The sequence below is a fragment of the Mus caroli genome, unplaced genomic scaffold (assembly GCF_978045245.1).
Source record: "Mus caroli unplaced genomic scaffold, Mus_caroli_1 scaffold_18, whole genome shotgun sequence".
NCBI lineage: Eukaryota > Metazoa > Chordata > Mammalia > Rodentia > Muridae > Mus > Mus caroli.
In genome coordinates, this window is record NW_028227273.1 from 87,277,180 (window position 1) to 87,295,752 (window position 18,573).

The window sequence follows — 18,573 nt, forward strand, 5'->3', positions numbered from 1 at the left end:
ATGGGATGCTCACACCTGGAGGATGCTGACGTCATGAGAGTCAGTTTTCTGCAGTCATGATTTAACACTGCAGTCTCTGTTTATATATCCTAGGATCCTTTCTGTTGTTGTGATAAGCAACCTAGAGGAGGAAAGGGCTTATCTATCTTATATGTGCAGGTCAGAGTCCATCACTGAGGAAAATCAAGACAGGAACTCAAATAAGAGCTCAGAGAAGAAACCATGGGGGAATGCTGCTTGCTGGTTAGCTCTCTGGCTCACTTTGGGGAGGCTTGCTTATGCTTACTTGGCTTTTTTTACATGGCTCAGGATTGTCTGCCTAAGGATGTTGCTGCCCACAGTGGGCTGGGTCCTCTTATATCAATGAATATTCAAGGCAATCTCCTATAGATATGCCCACAGGCCAACATATTACGGACAACTTCTCAGCTGAGGCTTCTCCTCTCAGATAACTCTAGGCTGTATTGTACTGTATCATCTGACAATGTAGACTGAGGCAGTTGCTGTGTGTGAACTCAAGTGTTTGCACATGTAAGTGTTGAAAAATGCTAGCTGTAAATAGATTTGTATATTACATTATAGTAGCAGATAATGTAGACTGTCATTTACATATTTTATGCATTTCTGACCCACCCAACATCTTATATCACTAGGCTTTGAAGTTCTTCAGCAAGTTTTTTTTTTTCTAATTGTCACAATCCACCCCGCCCCACCACAAAATTACATATGATCAGACCAACACAGTTCAAACCAAAGTTGTTCAGTGGTCAACTGTACTTAATTATTAAATGGCTTATGAACGGAAAGATGTCCATACTAGATTATTAAACCATCTAATAGTCAAGTTTCTATAAGATCAAAAAATAGTAATAATAAAAGATCAACAATGTTTCCATTGTTTTCCAAAACACTATCAAAAACTAAAACTTCCTACTTTATTTTGACATTAGGAATGCTTCGGTTAAGTGTATGGGCAAGAACCTCCAAGCATACCCTTATGATGAGTCTCAAAACGTGGCTTTCTGTTTCCAACGACTCTGGGCCAGCCACACTCTGTCTTGCCAACAGCTCTCCTAAGTGCACAGCTGCGACTGTTGATGCACAGTTAGGGGTGAGTGAAGAAAGGAATGTGTGTCACTTACCCACGTCCTTAATAAGGAAGGAGTGCGTCTCCGCATTCACCTTGATGGACTTAAGATTTTTCAGTGACTTCCCATAGGCAATGTTGTAATACTCCACCGGTCTACTGGAAGCGTCTTTGGGTGGGTCCCATGTGACCTTCAGGCCCATGTTAGTGGACAGCAGTCTCACATGCCTTGGCTTCAGTGGGTGGTCAACTATACAAACAGCGCAACTATGAACTTTACGCAATGGCAGGCTGGGAGAATACTTCTCTGAATGTTCTCTGATATTCTCAGCAAGAATGTAAATGACATTCCATCTGTCTGACCCTAAAGATTTGCGTGCAACCATGTTTGCACACGGTCACAGCATGACAGCGAAACAAACACACAGACCCCACGTGTGGTTTGTATTTTGGATTACCGTGGGTGGTAAATTTAAACCAAACGGGAAGAAAGTCAAAATCAACCCTTGGCATTTCTTGCCTTGATTATGCAGACATGCCAGGGCAAGAAAAACAAATGAGTAATTTATTTCACAGTCCCCAGAAGGATTTGCTCACTGCATTGGCTCCTGGTGTCTTCTGTGTGAAACTGAACAAGCTTTAAAAGCCTCTCTAAGGGGCAGGGGTTACAGTGAGAGTTACAGTGAGGGAGGACCAGCTGCCATATTCAAAGTGAGGAGACAAAGTGTTCATTTCCACAAAGGCCAAAATGTGGTACATAGTCATCTGGGGCTCCAGTTCCAAAGGATCCAACATTTCCAGCCTCCTGGGCATCGCACCGCATGCGCATGGTGCACTTGCATAAATGCAAACAAAACAAATAACTTTTTAAAGTACCACCTCATCTTCAATTATGAACTCTTAAGTTTTTCTTCATTTTCAAATTTATCAAGCTAATGCCTAACATTTTACCTAACCAAAATCTCTCAGTTCCCCGAGTAGCTGGAACTGCAATGCAAGGTTGCAGCAATGTGTGCTGGATAGTGATGTAGCAATTGCAACAGCCAGACAAATGTTGAGTTAATTTCGATGATAAGGTGAAACAGGAGGTATTTTCAGAAAATAAATAAAAAAGTGACCTAAGTGAGTGGGGAGGAAAACCTAAATTTTAATAACATTTTTTAAAACGCACTTGCAATCTCATAGAGGAAAGAAAGGGAAGACAACACTTTCATGAGGACACACATGGGTTAGCATGTGATTTTGATACTGATGAAACATCTGAACAGAACAAACATGAATGATCGTAACATCCACACCCATCCTCTTCCCTCTGAACATTGCCCTATGGCCTCTGGACCAAAGCTTGTTGGGAGAGCCCACAACATGCGTAAAGAGGATGGCTTGATGCCTTTTGAAGCATTAGAGGAGGGATGTTCATTCTGAGGACAGAAACAAGGTGTCAAATGATGTGCCCTGACCATAATCCCCAGAGGACCCATCGCAACTCCACATGTGAAGGTCCCAAAGCCCAGTGAGGGAGAAGACAGGTAAGCAAACCAGAGGGACAGAATGTCAGAGGGACAGATGTCAGAGGGACAGAATGTCAGAGGGACAGATGTCAGAGGGACAGAATGTCAGAGGGACAGATGTCAGATGCTTCCTGGGCTTGAGAAATGAGCCACGCTGGCTTCTCCCAATCACTCAGGTCAGGAAACAATTCATCAATGCCATCTAGAGAGAAGAGCCATCTATAAACATTCCATCTCCTTCCCTTCTGCAACTCTATGCTGATGGGCTTCTTGTCGCTATGATAGAATATCTGAGAGAGTCAACTTAGAAATGGGAGGGCTCTGTGTCGGTCATGGTTTTGGAAGTTTCTGGCCACGGTTGATTTTCACTGTTGTTCTTGGCTCTGACAGGAGGCCGCCATGATGTTGGGATCACATGGTATGGTGAAGCTGCCACCTCATGGCAGCCAGGAAGCAATAAGAGAATGAAGATGGATTCCACTGTCCCTTCAAGGAAAAAACTCTAGTGACATAAAATCTCCCATTAGGCCCCACCTCTTCAAGGTTCTATAGCTCCCCCACATCTATGAGGTAGAGGGCCAGCCTTTAATTAGAACCTCTGCGAACTCGTCTGAACCGCAGCAGTCTTGTAAGCTAATCTCATACAAGAGTGCTTCTTCTGGGAAGAAAGCTATAACTGATGCTCCACGTGCTCTCTTGGGGACCTTTGCCTTCTCGTTACAAAAACTTAACCAAAGAAACAGCTTTCTAGAAATAGCTTTCCAGGCTTTAGAGTGACACTGGTAGAAGTCACTTTTGAACATAAAGGCTTTGGGGACACCCTGAAGTCATGTCTCAGAGGCAGCCCTAGTCCGAAATTAAGGTTTGACAAAACTCACTAGATCAGCATACCACCTCCTCATCCTCCCAACCCACGCTGGGCCAGTGAATTGAGGTCTTCGACCTGATTAAATGTCCTTGTTTTCTAGATTCCCATCTGCTTGGATTTTACAGCTGACATCATTTCCCGCACCTCCTAATAAACATCACCCAGGGCTGGAGAGATGGCTCAGCAGGTAAGAGCACTGAGTGCTCTTCCAGAGGTCCTGAGTTCAATTCCCAGCAACCACATGGTAGCTCACAACCATCTGTAATGGAATCAGATCACACCTCTTCTGGTGTGTCTGAAGACAATTATAGTACTCATATACATAAAATAAACAAATAAACCTTTTTAAAAAATAAATATCACCCATGGATAACTAAGAGGACAGGCTGACAAGAGGATAGGGAAAGTGAGCAAGAACAACCTCGTGCGTGGACCATGCCAGCCCCACAGCAACCCCTTCCTCCATCAGTGCCTGAGTACCAACCCAGTATGGAGTGAGCTCAGTCCTTCCAGCAAGTGAGCACCGTTATCCAGATTCAGGCCATAGTAAGCTTATACCTGGGCTAGGAACATGACAACATGCCGTATTTCTGGTGTCACTGTAAATGTCTAGTGACTTTACTCTCTAAGTATGGAGCAAAGCCACACAGTGAAAGTGGTTTCTGGAGTTGCAGGCTGGTTTCCAGGCTCTGTGAGGAAGGAGCATTGTGACACCGGGAAGCTTAACAGAGGTCCTTATTTACTTACTTATTTAAATAATGAATTTATTTAAGGCACCAGAGATCAACCGTAGGGCTCTGCCCCTGAGTTACATTTACAGCTTCTTATTATTATTATTATTTCCAGACATGCTCTTACTAAGTTGCCTGGGATGGCTTTGAACTCATTGCATAGCTCAAGTGGGCCTTTATCTTCCCACTCTCCGACCTCAGCCTCCCAAGTAACTGGGGCTCAAGGCCTGAACTGCCAGGCTCAGGTTCTTTTTGAATGTCCAATAAACAGCTGAAGCACACAGCCTTTTTTTTTTTTTTTAAATAGTTTTCTAGCCATTTCTTAAGGGGAAGACCCTAGTGCAGCTTTGAGGGCTGTCTGACCCAGGAGCTCTGTCTCTTAAGAAACAGACAAACTCAAATGTCAATGCTGCAGTCTTATGAAGGGTAATGGGGGAGGGGCAGACAGGGAGGACCCTGACAAGCTGTTTCTCGTCTCCAGGGCCACGCAAAATGGGGAAGTAAGCCTAGGCCACAGCTGAAGGGACTTGGGGTTAAATTAGAAGAATTCCCTGTCTGCAACCTGCCTCATCTCCCCCATCCTGGGCTGTCTTTGAATGGAGACGAATGGGAAGGTGCTTCGTCATAAAGCCTCAGCCGGGACTTGTCAGCTAGGGCTCCAGCGATTCTGTGTTATGGCAAAATCATGCCAGTAGCTCATGCCAGGAGACTTTGTCTAGACTTGAGAAGATTCTGCCAGGTACTAAATAGCAAGGTGCTGTTCTGCTGATCTTGCAGGGAGCCACCCCTTGCCACACTCTGGGTCTTGGCTGCCACAGGAGGTCAACTTGCTCATTAGGAATGGACTTTGTACTCAGATTGACCCCTTACTTTGGTTTGCTCCCAAACCCCAAGGCTTATCCAAGAGGACTCCAGGAGGGTTATGTGCTTCAAAAGTCAAAGTGCAGATCCTGGGAGCCAGTTTGGTTCAAGGTCTAATTATTGAGCCATCACCAATCAAGACAAATTCTAGATTCTGGAACCTCTTCAATGACTGTCTTTAGTGGGGTCTTCAGCTTTCAAAACAGACCTCAAAACTTCTCCAGTTAATACTCAACCATAAAACCACGCCAGAGCTAAGTCCTTAGGATGAGCTTGGCCAAAGTCCACAGTGTATCCATTCTAGAGGCTGCAGGCCTTAGCTGGCTTTCCCCCTACCTGCCTTGGTATCCATCATTAACACACACTGCTAAAGAGAAGAACACCTGATAAACAACACATCATCCCAGGAGTCTCCAACCCAAATACCTACTAGGGTCAGGAAGCTGTAGCAGAGGACAGCCTGCATATTCGGGGTCACTGTCTAGTTTCAGGCACCTGTTGACATAACAGACTTCAGGAGGCTCTCAACTCTCAGGTGCTCACAGATCCTTATCCTAAGAAGACAGGAGTCATTTCTACTTTCAAATGAAGCACAGTGGGGCAGGAGACAGGCACACACACATCATTGGGACACATGTTAAGGCCGGAGAACAATTTGCAGAAGTTGGATCTCTTCTCCAGCCATGTGGGGTTGAACTCAGGTGACCAGGCTTTGTAGCAAGCACCTTTACCCACCGAACCATCTTACCATCTCCAAGACGGAAATCTCAGGTTTCATTCTAACTGGCAATAGAGACTGCTTTTAAAAACAGTACAGGAATGCACATGCAAACGGTCAGTAGGCCAGACCAGGTCCTCTGACAAACAGTAATCAACTGCTACCTGAGCCCAGGAAAGACCCCAACATCCTTGGGTCCTTTGCAGTACAGAGATGAGTATGGGTCCGTGAGGAAAGACTACAAGGGAAGAGAGTTAGAGAGCAGAGATGGTAGAGGAACTCCCCAGTCCATGATAAAGGATACACAGATTGGCCCAGTTATCACGTACCACCTCCAGACATTCCTCCCTTCCTAGGAAACCCAAAGAAACTGGAGATGCCTTGACCTGGGCTCTAAGAGATAATAGAGACCCATGCTGGAGGAAATTGGGGGTAGAGAGGATGTGATGAGGGATGCTACCCAGGCTTAGCGACTAGCGAAACAAGTGACTTGCACATCTATGCACAGTCTGACCACTCCTGATCCAGCACAGCCCTGTGTGAGCTCCAGACTGAGCTCACTGTCTCCGTGTGCTAGTCAGTGTCTTGATCTGGATAAGCCCTGGCCTGAGTGCTAGAAGCCGATAATCAGAACCATCCTTGAATCCCAGGCCAGTCTACCTTGGGTGTAAACACAGGTTTTCTCTAATGAGAGCGGCATGGAGAGCTATGTCTCAGAATAAAGAAACAAAATGTCCAAAGCAGAGTCAATAAAATGAACCACTAAAGGCTCCGTGCAGAAATCGTGCTTAGAAAGATGGATTCAAAGTTACAACTGAATCCTTCTAGGTTCTCTTTCTCTCTCTTTCTCTCTCTCTCTTTCTCTCTGTCTCTTTCTTTCTTTCTTTCTTTCTTCCTTTCTTTCTTTTTTAAATACAGTTGTTTCTTCGGGTTGAAAGAAAGATATGTGTGGGGAAGGAGAAACATCGGGAAGGGTGGGAAGGAAAAGGGTAGAGAGAAGGACCAGGGAAAGGTTTCCTGGGAACACAAACCCAAGAAAGAACAAAGCAGGAACTTCCTCCCATTTGGCTCACTGGCTTTGAGTTGTTCCCCTGTAATTCTGCAGCCAATTGATTTCAGCCAAAATCGTTACAGCACAGAAAGTGCTGGCTTAAGCTGGCACTCAAGTCCTATTAGATGAATGGGTGAGTATTAACGTTTGACTGACAGGCAGTTTACCGTCTAGAAAGAAAGGGAAGCTATCATCCAACCTTTCTCCATCTCGGTGCCTACACCAGACAGCTACTGCTGACAGGATCATCTTAGATCCCGAGGTTAAAACCCACAGCTCTAGAGAAAACCACTAAGAAAATATTGACCGGAAAGAACCAGACATTTTCTGAAGCAATTAACCACACACTAACGATTTAAAAGGAAACACTATCTCATTCTTTGATCTGCTCCCAAGGTACTTACTGAAGAAACTTATGTAACTGAGAGTTAGTTTAATTGGACTAAAAGAAAACCACATCTGAAAAGTAGATTTGAGTAGAACTTATTGGTTCTCCAAAGTCATGGTCACGTTCTGTGCTCTGACAATCATGTATTCACAGAACCATCTGCAAGTCTTGGTAGCATCAGCACCGGTGTGCGAGAGACAGAAAAGAACTGCGTGTTTCTACCACATCAACAAATAGCAAACCAGGCGTGGACTTTATTTTGTCTGACAGGTGTATATATAGTGACTTCTCTGTGTATTTATTTTAAAAATCTAAATTCAACACTAGGTGGAGTCAGAAACGAAAACATAAAGTTTACTGTTGACAACACTGAATCAGAGAATGGGGCGTGTTCTGTCACTAATGTGTTTCCTGTTTCTCTGCCCCCTTTCTCAAGCTCCGGAGCATTAGACAAACCCAGAAGAGTTCCTTAGGATGACAAATCCCAGGGAGGACTAGAACATCAGGTCTGGTCTATCCTAAGGAGGTGCCATGTAGAAGCAAGGGTGAAGCCAAATGCAAACTCTCCCACCTAGAGGAAGGGCCAGGAGCTTCAAAGCCAGCAACGCTGCCTAACAGAAAAAGCCAAGAAGTATAGTGCCCTCTGCACTGCATGGAGGAGGATGCATAGAACAGAAGCCAGAGCCACTTCGCTGAAGAGGACAGAGGACAGGAGAGGACTGAAGAGGACAAAGAGGCGGTTCCCTTACAAACAACCCTAGCTGTTGGGCTGTCCCTGTTCGAATGCGGTGTGAGCATTACTCTATGCTCAGGCCGTACTGACTTCTCCAAGTAAGATTCAAGATGACCTCGGCCTATGTTTGGGGACCCCTGCGATACCCACTGAGAGGCAGCATGTGTCTTCCCAGGACTAGAAATGGAACTGGTGTTTCCTAGGCCCCAGAGGGCTGTGAAATGAGCACAACTCCACAACCAAGCTGACTTCTAGGCTGAAAGTCCCCTCCTAAGCCTGGCCTACCTCGATCTCCAAGTTTGCTCAGTGTGTGATGCCAAAAAGAGCTCACCAGGGTGTAAGTAAGGAGATGGTGTGACATCCTCAAAATGCCAGCAAGACAAACATGCACAATGCTCAGGTACGTTCATCTCATCACTAAAGTCCCCGGGGACAGTTACAGACAGGGCAGGCAGACATGAAGCCATCTTTGTCTTCTAGCTTAAAATCAAAGAAACAAATATCTAAACTTCTCTCCTCCCCAGCTTCTTACTCCACTTGGCCTCTATAGAATCAAATGCCCAGATCGGGGCAGAGTTCTCTCAGCAATAGCATCTCCGTCAAACTGGTACAGAGCCTGCTGGACACCCTAAAAGCAGCAGTTCTCACTCAACCTGTGGGCCAAAATCCCTTTGGGTGGATGGGCGGAGTCAAACAACCTTCTCACAGGAGTCCCATATCAGTTATCCTGCATATCAGATATTTTTATTATGATTCATAACAATATCAAAATTGCCCGCCTTCAGGCCCCGCCCCTCAGCCCAGGCTCGTGCGGGAGGGGACGGGTGGGGAAGCAGCAGCAACAAGCTCCCCCGCCCAACCCCGCCCTGGCCCCAGCGTCCACCCAGTCGGCCGGGCCCGGCCAAGCCATGATCAAGGTCATCCTCATCTTCAACAACCATGGGAAGCCGGGGCTCTTCAAGTTCTACCTGCCCTGTAGTGAAGCTACAACAGCAACTCATCAGGGAGACTTGTCATTTGGTATCTAAGCGAGATGAGGATGTTTGTAGTTTCCTAGAAGGAGGATTATTAATTGGAGGTTCTGACAGCAAACTCATTTACAAACATTACGCAACACTGTATTTTGTCTTCTGTGTGGATTCCTCAGAAAGTGAACTTGGCATTTTCGATCTAAGGGAAGTATTTGCAGAAACATTACACAAATGTTTTGAAAACATCTGTGAACTGGACTTAGTATTCCAGGTAGACAAGGTTCATAATATTCTTGCAGAGATAGATGGTGATGGGGGCAATGGTACTGGAGACCAACATGAATGAGAATTGCCATACCAATTGATGCACAAAATAAACTGGGGAAATCTGAGGCTGGCTTAGCTGGAGCTCCAGCTTGTGCTGTATCAGCTGCAAAGAATATGAATCTTCCCAAGAAATATTAGTATTGGTGACATCAGAATAAAAGTGCCAAACCTGTCCTCTTAAATAAATATTAAAAGGGCCACTCCCAGGTAAAGCCCAGAGGGAACATTATCTAAGTTTACCATGCAGTTGTTTACCAAAAATAGAGGAGGAGACTTGTAACTTTGCTCTTGGATTCAAGTCAAGGTACTGTATAGAAGCTGCGTAAAATCAGTATGGAAATTCAATGTTGCTTTTTTGCTCAGTGGTTTTAAAGAAATTGACTAGTGTTCCCGTGTGATTTTTTTCTTTCTTTTCTAAATTGCATTCCTACGCCCACATAAAGGCCTGCCTCTATACATTGGCTATTACAGTAATTCAAAAAAATGAGATGTTTCTTTAATTATGTACAACCCGAGATGTTGATATGTTTGTATGGACCACAAGTGCAGCATTCTCTAATTCTTTCTGCTGTTTGTCATATTTGTTATTTAAAGAACAAAGTATGTATTGCATGAAAACATGACCTTTTCTTTAGTTTAAATAAACTCCAAGGTAACTGGAAAGATATCAAAATTAGATATGAAGTAGCAATGAAATAATTTTTTGGGGGGCGCCACAAAATGAAGAACTGTATTAAAGGGTGCACCACTAGGAAGGTTGAGAAGTGCTGCCCTAAAGTAAGAGTAACTGAGTCCAGAGTCTGCCAGTGCCTTACACAGGTAAAGGCCCTGAGGTCTCTATAAAGCAGTGGTCTCAGAGGGCAGCTATATAATGGTTGTGTCTTTCTTCTGTCTGTCCAGTAATCACTCGATCCTGTAACACACTGCAACCCTGTGATCCTATGACCACCAATATGCCTAGGAGCCTTCTCTGGGCTTACTCTAACTGGGGATGCCACCAAGAAGCTAGGGAGGGAGTTCTGGGCTTTAAGGAAGCCTAATCTTACTTCCTGTTATACACTGAAGGCAACAGAGATCCAAAATTGTGATCTGAGTAAACACCTTTTCTTTGTGGACATCTAGCCTTGGATAGTTAGTTATGGATAGTTAGTTATAGCACTAACCAGACTAATAAAGAGTTCTGGGTTATCAGGGTCCCTAAAGCCAATTCCTGGACTTCCCGTGCTCTGGCTCCAAAAATCAATGAATTCTGAACTTTAAAGAAGTCCAAGGTGAGATTCTGTTACTAGTATTCAGGCACTGGTAGGTTAGGGTATTGTTAATAAAGACCTGCTGTGAAAATCAGAGGCAACCTTTGAAACTAACCCAGCAGCCAGTAGTGCATTTGGTCACAAAAACTGCCAGTGATGAACCCACCCAAAGCAAGGAAAGCCAAGGTCAGCAAACAGAGGCTGCCGTGCCCAGTGAGCACCACACAGAGAGGCAGGCGGGTCCACAGAGCAGGTGAGAACAGGCTTAGTTACAAAGAAGGCCCCCAGAGGAATGTTCAAAGCTTTTGAAGTAGGTGAGCCACTTAAACCCCAAAGACACTAGAATTACTCTCCAACGGCTTGGAGTCTGGATGTTGACAGAAGTCTCCCTGCTTCATCTTTGAAAATCAAGTTCTACCGTCTTTTGAAAGCATCTAAATGCTTCCAAGATTCTCTAGTGCAGAAAGCATTCATTTCAGTGCAACTACTAGATTCTCTCTCTCTCTGTGCATGTGCGTGTGCGTGTGTGAGCATGTGTGTGTACATGTACGTATGTGTGCATGTATGTATAATAAAGGACAACCTCATGTGTTCTCTGGAACACCACCCACCTTCTCGGAAATAAAATCTTTCACTGACCTGCAGTTCACTGGTTAGACTGGCTGACCACTGAGGCCCAGGGATGCACCTGGCTCTGTCTCCCCTGCACTGGGATCACAAGCATGTGCCATGACCACTGGCATTTACTTGGGTTTTAGAAGTCAGCACTTGCTTATGAGCAAGGACTTTACAAACTAAGTCATCTCCTCCATCTCAACCACAAGCATCTAACCAAAAACCCAACAGGTGCATCAGAAGAGAGGAGACACACCTGGGTTAGTGCAGCTTGCAAGTGGCAATCAAGGTGAGAGACACGTTTGAGCTTCATGTGAGAGGGAAGTGGACGCACTGCGCTAACTCCCACGAGTATTAGATAGCATCAGAATATACAGAAACGTCCAGAAGGCCTGAGTTAACTGGATAAAGCTTAAATCAGTCATTAAAAGGAATTATATTTGTCAAATAATTATGACCTTTCTTGTCTCCTCAAAGGTGAAGGTGAAGGTTGACTGAAGGTTCTGTAATACAGAACTGGTACCTGCAAGACCCACAGATGGTTGACTTCGGAGAGACAGGTTGACTAAAGGTGGGAGGCAGAGGCAGGTGGATCTCTGTATGTCTGAGGCCAGCCTGGTCTATATAGAAAGGTACCTACCAGTAAGATCCACAGATGGTTGGCTGAATCTTTCCTAAGAGGCAGGCACCTGTACCTTAAAACAACAGCCTGGTTTCTCTTCTGGAGTTTCTTGACCTCAAGGCTCTATAAAAAGCATTTTCCATAGTTATTGGTTGCTTGGAGGTCTGTCTCTGGGTCTTTGGAGTCTGCCCTTATAAAACACCACAGGGAGCTGGGCATGGCGGCATGGTCTTTAATTGCAACACTTGGAAGACAGAGACAGGTGGATCTCTGTGTGTTCAAGGCCAGCCTGGTCTTTATAGTGAGTTTCAGGACAGCTAGCCTATGTAGTGGGACCCTGTCTCAAACACTCAAGATAGATAGATAGAATGGATAGATAGATAGATAGATGGATGGATGGATGGATGGATAGATATATAGATGGATAGATAGATATATAGATGGATAGATAGATAGATAGATAGATAGATAGATAGATAGATGATAGATAAATGAAATAAAATACCACAGGGAGTTGGAAGACCTTTGCATAGAAAGCACCTGACCCCACCACAGGGAACTTTTGCACAGAGAAGCATCAAGGCAATCAGATGTGTCCTGTGTCCCCCACAAGGACAAGGACAGCCAACACAACAGTTCAGGGTCCCTGGAAGGCAATCATTCCCCACACCGTGCTAACTCAGTGGATTCTGCTTCTGGCACTCAATGTGCTCTGCTGCATTTGTGCAGGGGAAGCACCACACATGACTGAGTGTGAGCTAGAGAGACCCAGAATGACTGGGGCTGCTCCTGGCAGGTGGCTGCAGCAGGCCTGGCTGCCATCAGCATTCACAGATGCACCCAGCAACCAGTCGGACACTCCTGCCACTTCAGCTAAATGTGAACTACCTGTGGTTGTCCCCCCAGCCAGCCTTTTGATAATAACAAAGTACCACTTATTCAGAATAGAAGACAGAAGGCCTCGTCCCTCTGCATGCATGTGAAAGTGCTCATGACAACGCTGAGCTGACTCTGAATACAATTGTGAGTCACATTTTTAATTCATCAGCCCCAAGAAGCTAACTGGTGACTGATGCTATCCAACACTTACTTGCTAACCTTTACATAGTGTTTGTCACAGTCTGCTCTGCTTCCCTTTTTGTGTGAGCATCACTGGTCTGCACAGAGTGGGCTGCCTCAGTAGGTTCACACTTGACTATAGAAACTGCAGTCAAACACTGTGTCACTAGGGTCTGTCTGGGTGCTACACTCAAGCTGGTCACAGAAGGCCACCACATATACTATTGGGAATAGCCCAGAGCAAGAGCCCCAATCTACATGCAAGACCATCTGCATAATGAAGATGCTGGCTCACAGTGTCTTCACATCAAGCATGCTCCCACTACATGGGGTTAGCAGCTTCTTTCAGACATTGTTGGTACAGAATATCATTGATTAGTATTCAAGGGAAACTGAGAGGCAAAAATGCACACAGGCCACTGCAGCTCTCTTCCCAGGATTCCCTCCTTTCTCCTCGCTGTATCTCTCCATCCTCTGCAGCTGGAGAAAGAGCTACAACACAGAGAAACATAAAATGGAGCAATAAAAAGAAACATCTGGGCGGGAAAACTGGCTGAGTAGTCATGAATGCTTACTTCACAGTCACGAGGACCCACGTGCAGATCCCAGCATCTATGTAATGAACCAGAGAAGCATATGCAATTCCAGTTCCAAGAGAGCCAATGCCTTCTGGCCTCTTGCATGCGCATGCACACACACACACACACACACACACACACACACACACACTCATTCACATACCCACATGCAGATACACTCAAAATAAATCTTTTGTTTCAAATATGCAGTCATCCTGAACTGCATAGTCCAAGGCAAGCTTGGGATTTCAAAATTTAAAATAAAAATAACAACAACAATAAAGAAATCATTAAGGAATTCTTTTTTAAAAGAGAGAGAGAGCAGCAAATGACAAATTTAAAATCAAACACCTAAAATCAGGAGATTTTTGTGCCCAAGAATACTCATTAAACAAACAAACAGTCTTGTCTCCAAGATGCTTTCTGTTGGATTTTTATCACTCCTAGTGTTTTGTAAGTAATTTGTAACAATTTCATAAGTAATTTGTAACAGTTTAGTAGGTTGATAGAATCTGAAACTGTCATAATGAACACTGCCTATGAGCCACTCCAAGGTCATTGCTCACTTCTCTGGCCCTTGTTTTCCCTTGCCATACATAAGGCTAGAATTCCAAATACGAACGCCCTGACTCTCAGCTTCCCTTGCAGCTAGGATACATTTACAAGTTAGCCTGGTCCATGACACAGGTGAGGAAAGGTGCTGTCAGCCATCGTGTGCTCCTCACCTCTTTTAGTTTCCTCTTTTCTTGCCTCCTGTGATGTCATACATAATCCCTAGACAGGCAGCAACCGTCTAGCCATGGGAGGTGAGATGACATGGGCAGTAATGGCAGAGTGGAAACATGGGATGATCTGGGGCCCTGTTGGCCTCACTAAACCCCAGTCTAGGTCTCTCTGCTCCCAAGTTTACAAGGAAGAGATAAACAATTCCCTCATCTGTTTATCCACTGATATCATAAAGGATTTGGGGCTAGCCACACTGTTGCTTGTGGATTTATGATGTCAAGTCACTTTTGACTTTAAGCAAGAACTGTGCTCACTTTAGCTTGCTCCCGATGATATTAGGGGTCCATTCTGGAAATGCCATTTTGACGACGTCAGTCCTTTTGTAGGCATGCCATTGACTTGAGTAAGTACATCTGTCCCCAGAACAACAAAACCGGAAATGAAAGTGAACCTAAGCAGCACCTCCGGCAAAGTGTGATCATTAGGACATAACGTTTTTAAAGTTCTTGGACTTTCTGTTTAGAAATTAACAGAAACAAAAGCTACTGTTTCAGGGGAAATAAGATCTCCTCCACCCACATGTGCCACTGGCTTTCCAGCATGGATTAGAAAGATAAATCAGAGGGATTTGGTGGTTGTTTTCCTTGTAAGACTTATAAGACAATCTGCCACTGGCAAGAGCAAAGTTTGAGAGCTGTGGAGGGAACACCATGCCATGCCTGCTGGTGATAACACCACAGACTCATGGGAAATCAGTACCTCCTAGGTTTTTAGGGAATCTCTTGCACATTCTTCAAATTCAGTTTGCAAACAAGAAATGATTCCCAAAAGAACTGCCATTGTTCACTGGTTCAATTCCGATTCAGCCCACTGTAAACTGTTTGACATACCAGGCAACACACACACACACACCAGTCTCTCTAAAAATTAATTTCTTTCCCCAAAATGTGAAAGTCATTGTCTAACTATGTTAAACACTTGGACAATCCTGTGTCCTCAGTCACCACTCATATATAGCCCTGAAAACTCCCTGGAAAATTCCCTTAGAAAATGTGCCAGGCAGGGTCTGGTACAGGGCTCAGTTGGTGAATGCTGGCCTAGGGTTCACAAGCCCCTAAGTTCAGTGCCCAACACCACATAACCCAAAAATGGTGATACATGCTTGCAATCCCAGCACGTGGATCAGAAGGATCAGAAACTCAAAACCATCTTTGGCAAGATAGTGAGTTTAAGGCCATCCTGGGACACACACACACACACATAAGAGAGTCAACAAGAACTGTGGGGAGGTAGGTTTACCAAAAAAGGGGGGGGGGCAAGTGAGACAGATGTGACCACACCAAAAAAGACCCAGTGACAGTCCAAATTTCAATTGAATAGTTTCAAAAATTTTTAATCACTTAGTGATTGTTAATGGGAATAGACAAATAATATATCAATAAAAGAGGAATACAAATAATATATTGAACAAAAAGAGGCATGTGTATGTGTGTGTGTGTGTGTGTGTGTGTGTGATGCTCATTGGTTAAACAGATAACTTGCATCAACCACATTTATTCATCCCACAAACGTTTTTTGTAGCACTTAGTAGGTCTTGGAGTGTACGTAAGGCACGAGGGATACAAAAGTGACTAGAGAGACTTCCACCTATGGGAGCCATTTTCACTCATGTGTTTTCTGTTGAGGTTTGGTCTGTTGCTGTGTATTGTAATGCTAAATTAGACCCAAAGGTCTAGTTGCCTACAAGTGAATTCTCACATTTGCTAGCTTCCGTTGTGTAAACCTTGTTCCTTAATTTAAAACTATTGGTTAAATGAAAATGGTACAGCCAATTACTGGAGGTATTAGAGGTAGGTGGGTTTTGAGTTACCGAGTTTGGGGTTGCAGAGGGGGTGGGGAGAGGTGGGAGGAGCCACCATGACAGGAGATCGAACATGAACACATGGCCAGGAGAAACAGCAAGTATCTGGGGTACACTAGAGGGAGGTAGCCAGGCCTGCAGTTAGAAGGGTAGATTAGGTTATAAATTTAAATTTGTTCAACTACAGTCTTCCATCCAGGTATTCCTCGAACTGACCATGAGGGAGCTTAGAGAGCTCTTACACAGCCGGAAAGGGACAGTGACCAAACCCAGACCTGGCTGAAATCAAGAACACACTTTCAAAGTTTTTACAGGTAGGGAGCTTGTGTGTGCTGGCTATGAGCCTGTGGAGGTAAACCATGAACCATGAAGGATGGGATTAGACACACAAGCACAGGTCTCCAATGGGGATGGGACAAGTTTAACAAGACCAATTACAGGCAGGACCTTGTTATAACCACGCCCCTTGTTGGAAATCAGGCATTCCCATTGGCCTGCCCTCGGGGACCTAGCAGCAGCATCTTAGGTCATCTCCTAGATGGCCAGATACACCAGGTGCAGTTCATAAAAGGTTCTGGTCACTCAAGATCGGGCTCTCTCTCTCTCTCTCTCCCTCTCTCTCTCTCTTTCATTCGTTTTGCTTCTGTTTGTCTGCCTGTCTGTCTATTTCTTATGTCCCCACTCAGAGATAGCCTTTCGATTTCCTCCTCTCTCAATAAACATCTTGCCCTAGACCGATGTGCGGCATAATTTCTAAGTGGCACACACCTTGGCCAAAGCGCCCCCACGTCGCCACTTTACCCTAACATCTGTTTTGTAATAGGGACTAGGTTCACACCAACCTAGTCAGCTTATGGGAAGCCCTGTTTCCCTGAAGTTGAGCGTCCCACGGTGTGATGGAACCATTCCTTGGCAGCTAACCACAGTAGGAGAGACCTAGAAAAGGTGCTGCTCTCCATTCATTTCGTCGGCTTACAGTTCCGGTTTACAGACTGTCATGTAGGGAAGTTGAGGCAACAGCAATTTAGAGAAGACATCCACAGGCAAGAGTAGGAAGAAACAAATGCATGAGCGCTTGCTTGTTGGCTTGCTCCCAGCAACAGAGCTTTGTCCTGTCTTGTACTGCCTGCTTCCGCTCACAGTGGGCCGGGTCTTCCTATATCAGTTAATACGAGCGATCTCCAACAGACCTGCCCACAGGCCAATCCAATCTAAATAATCCCAAATAAGACTCTTTCCGGGTGATGTTATGCTGTGTGTAGCTGACAGTTAAAACGAACCAACCCTCAGAGCAGGGCAGAAATGCTTGTACTGACATTTACACATAGCCTAGGGAAGAAAATCTGGTTAGCACAGTTAATTCCCAGACATGTAACCCCAGGTAGCCTGCATGGGAGGATTGTAGGATTTCAAAGATTTGAGTCCAAATCCTAGGACAAGTATATACCAGACTATATCTGTGGGAGAACAGTTTAACAGCTTTACGCCTGGTTCCCACAGGAAGAAAAGGAGGGTACCACCAAGTTCACATGGTGACTATGGAAACCAAGCATGAGAACAGGAAGAGCCAGTTAGGAAGAGAACATTTTAAAAACGTCTACCTACAGGGCAAGGGTGAGATTCACATCCGCAGCTTGTGTTTTGTTGAGTATTTTAATGCCACCGCAGAAAACTACACTGCTGTCTGTTTTTAATCAACATTTACAGCTCTGCAATTAAGTTGCTACACTTAACAGTAAGTTACGATAGACTCTGGCTATTATAATTAAAATAATTTGCAATATTACCCTAGTCACGAAAGTAAGCCTTGAGGCTGGGAGAGAGGGGGGCTACCAAGACTATGACCTGCCCCCCTCCATGTTTTTTTTTAATTTTTCCCTATGGTCCAACTGTTTCAACTTTGGCCTGGCCTACAAAGGTGCCCCAACAGCTAAAAAGTTGCAAACTTCAGCTAGACTTAAGTTTCAAAAAGTTTCAAACCCCGTATTTATTAACACTTAATTGTTAAAGTGCGGTAATGTCGACCATGTCCTTCCCGGTGTGCAGGCAGATCCAACGAATGGCAAGCTAAAGAACATTTTAAATTTTAAATTAAATTTAATTTAATTTAAAGAAAATTTTGAAGCAGTGCACCAAGGGAACAAAGCAGATAACTGGAAGTTTGTGCTCATTTTCATCTCTCTAAGGCCCTGCTTGAAGGAAGCCCAAGGATGATGGCCCGCCTCCGAAAGGCCAGGGGCGCCCTCTATGGACCACAGAACGCAAGTGCTGCCGAGAGCTAGATCCAGAAAGGAAGAGTCCAAGATTTAAAGGGAAAGGAAGAAAAGGTATGCTGGTTTATGCGATTAACCAATGGTTCCAAATACGCAAATGCTCATTTATTAAGGCTGGGGAAGATGTGAGGGCAACAAAACCCACAGTTGTCCCCTTTCCCCCAATTCCCTGATCTCCCCAAGGCACCGAAGTTTCCAGTTTGCTTTGTATTTTAACAGATGGATTCTGTGCATTCACAAGTAACTAACTATACAGCAGGTAGGCCTGTTCCCTTCTCGCTTTCATCTTTATAGCTTTAAACACCCACCCCCGTGCTTTCTAATTAAAACAAAAGCTCCTGAC

The 18,573-nt window shown here is 44.7% G+C and overlaps 1 protein-coding gene and 1 pseudogene across 4 annotated transcripts in view; one reads left to right on the top strand and one right to left on the bottom strand.

The window, feature by feature from the left end:
• Fndc1 (fibronectin type III domain containing 1) overlaps nt 1–18,573 on the bottom strand; it is an 88,617-nt gene that overhangs the window by 65,018 nt on the left and 5,026 nt on the right. For 2 of the 4 annotated variants that reach the window (XM_021149094.2, XM_029471658.1), the window contains exon 1: nt 1,143–1,560. The exons of 1 other annotated variant lie outside the window; for it this stretch is intronic. In XM_021149094.2, coding sequence (XP_021004753.2) covers nt 1,143–1,473 — 331 coding nt within the window. In that variant the 5' untranslated portion in view covers nt 1,474–1,560. Of the gene's footprint in view, nt 1–1,142; nt 1,561–18,573 lie in introns of those variants that run through there. One more of the 4 variants, XM_029471659.2, reaches the window with a different exon arrangement.
• Nucleotides 8,857–9,427, top strand: LOC110283674 (AP-3 complex subunit sigma-1 pseudogene; annotated as a pseudogene).